The sequence below is a fragment of the Octopus bimaculoides genome, chromosome 18 (genome assembly GCF_001194135.2).
Source record: "Octopus bimaculoides isolate UCB-OBI-ISO-001 chromosome 18, ASM119413v2, whole genome shotgun sequence".
Lineage (NCBI taxonomy): Eukaryota > Metazoa > Mollusca > Cephalopoda > Octopoda > Octopodidae > Octopus > Octopus bimaculoides.
Window position 1 is genome coordinate 12,297,815 of NC_068998.1, and position 2,500 is coordinate 12,300,314.

General features: G+C 37.3%; 1 protein-coding gene across 1 annotated transcript in view; it reads left to right on the forward strand.

Moving 5' to 3' along the window:
- LOC106868657 (orexin receptor type 2) overlaps positions 1 to 2,500 on the forward strand; it is a 5,244-nt gene that overhangs the window by 2,568 nt on the left and 176 nt on the right. The window contains exon 2 of the mRNA XM_014914029.1: positions 406 to 2,500. This exon is cut by the window's right edge and continues 176 nt beyond it. Coding sequence (XP_014769515.1) covers positions 488 to 1,564 — 1,077 coding nt within the window. The 5' untranslated portion in view covers positions 406 to 487 and the 3' untranslated portion in view covers positions 1,565 to 2,500. The remainder of the gene's footprint in view (positions 1 to 405) is intronic.

The following is a 2,500-nucleotide window of genomic DNA, read 5'->3' on the forward strand; positions in this document are numbered from 1 at the left end:
TGAATTACAGGCACAAACAGAAACAGGAATTAAGAGTGAGAGAAAGTTGTGGTGGAAGAGTACAGCAGGGTTCGCCATCATCCCCTGCCGGAGCCTCGTGGAGCTTTAGGTGTTTTCGCTCAATAAACACTCACAACGCCTGTTCTGGGAATCGAAACCGCGATCCTATGACCGCGAGTCCGCTGCCCTAACCACTGGGCCGTTGCGCCTCCACTAGGCGTATATATATATATATATACACCTATATACATATACAGGTGTATATGTATATAAACCTATATTCATTAATAACAATGACGAGCAACTAATTTGTTTCATTGATAAACATATTTCTTGCTTTGTACAAGCTATTTTACCTTAATCTTTCTGAGTAACACTTATAAACCAATCTTTTCTATTTTTCAGAAAATATAATAGACGTTTATGTCAACTAAAAGACTGTATTGGAAGTTTCAGAAGATATTTGAAGAAGCTGGAGCAAAAAGAGATGACCAACACACCCAACAAAACCGAATGTTATATTCTTATAGAATACATGAATTCTAGAATGACGGACGCTTTTTTTCCAGTACTAGTATATCTTGGAATTGCTATGGCACTTGGAACAATTGGGAATTTCTTCGTAGCATATATATATTTTTATAAATTTGTTGAGTCAGCCACACATCTGTTCATTGTAGCACTTTCTGTGTGCGATTTTCTAGCTTGCGTAGTATGTATTCCTATAGAAATTGTTATGCTACATTATTCGTTCACCTTCCGCAGCGATGTTATGTGCCGCTTCATTGGTGCTATTGTGGCTCTAGTAGTGATCAATTCAGGTATGATTGTAACCATTATAGCAGTCGATAGATATAGACTTATATGTCAACCTCTTAAACCAAAATTTACTGTTCAGGATTCAAAGAAACTCATAACATTATCAATAATCGCGTCTTTCATTCTTAGTTTACCGGCAGCTTTTGTGTACAGCAAACAAAACAGAATGGTCAGAGAATGTGGAAATATTGGAGAAGTGTGTTCCTTTGTTACCTATTTAAAAGGCAATGCATATCCTTTAATCTATTATGTGGTAATGGCGGGCATTTGCTCTAGTTTGTTTATTTTGATCATGACTCTATACGGTTTAATTGGAATGCGTATTAGGGAAATTTACAAAATAAAGAAAACGAAAGCAATTCAATTACTTGAACATTCACAAGTTCTTACTACTTCCCAGAATACGTCGAATAATAGTAGACGTTCCAAAGTAAATTTACACGCTATTACTGCTGTGAGAAAGCGAGCTTTACGGCCAACTAGGACCAATTTAATTTTGTTCATCATCACTGTGATCTGGATTGTCAGTTATTTACCACATTTCGTTGGAACATTCTGGAGGTTGTTTAGTGAAGATTTCGATAACGTTGCAAGCTATAAAGACCAAAGTCTTTACCATTTTTTGACATTTTCTTATTATATTAACTGTACTATTAATCCATATATTTATGGACTTTTCAGTGAACAATTTCGTATTCAATTAAGACAGTTATTTAGTAAATTCTTTCGCTTCTCCAATCAATAACAAATCGAATCAAAGTCATCCTTTTGTAAAATATTTAAACAGCTAAGACGTTTTCGTTTGAGTGATTTATATGCATTTTTCTTTCAAATGAAACAGTTCCTCATGAAAAGTTACATGATATCATGTTGACATACATCATAAGTTGCATGATGTCATATTGGCATACATCATAAAAATGCTTAGAATATGTAACTACCCAGATCTAATCATAGTGTATTTGACGATTATGGAATAACTCTAGTGCACATTGAACTAAATGGAAAAAAAATGTTGGTTCCATTAGAAGAGTGGTAACAAGGATGTGGCGAGTCAGAGGAATCGACGCACAAGAAATAGCCATCAAATCTTTTATCCAAATCATATCATTCCATATTTAGAGAGTAAAAGATACATTGGGTAATGAAGTCCTAGATTCATTTCATGGCTAATTCAGATAACGAAGAGTGGCCCCCATGACTGTTGCAGGGTTACCGGGACTGGTAAGGCAAAGGAGAAAACCCCACGATTCACGTGTGGCTGCAGTAGTAAGCAAAGTGTCAAGGTAACGAGTCCCGGTTTGAATACTTGCTACAGAATAGACTCCGATGAAAGCTGGCATTGACGTTAAACCGGACAATGGATTAGGGTCTACCACACAAGGAGCAATATGGATGGGAAAAGATATCAGAGTCATTGCTGGAACATATTCACCGCATAGGTCTGCTTAGTTAGGGATTACTTAGAGCAACGCAACCACCACCACCACCACCATGTAAATTCGAACTTCCCATGTGCCATGCAAACAGGCATGGGTGACTATGGGCCTCCATACTAAAGTCTGAAGATTCACAAGTTTTCTCACTGCCTTCTGCTTATGTTTTTACAGTTTGTCGCCTGCTCTCCCGAGTTTACCCACAAGACACAGCGCCTATTTTGGGTAGAGCGTCTGGTCCACAT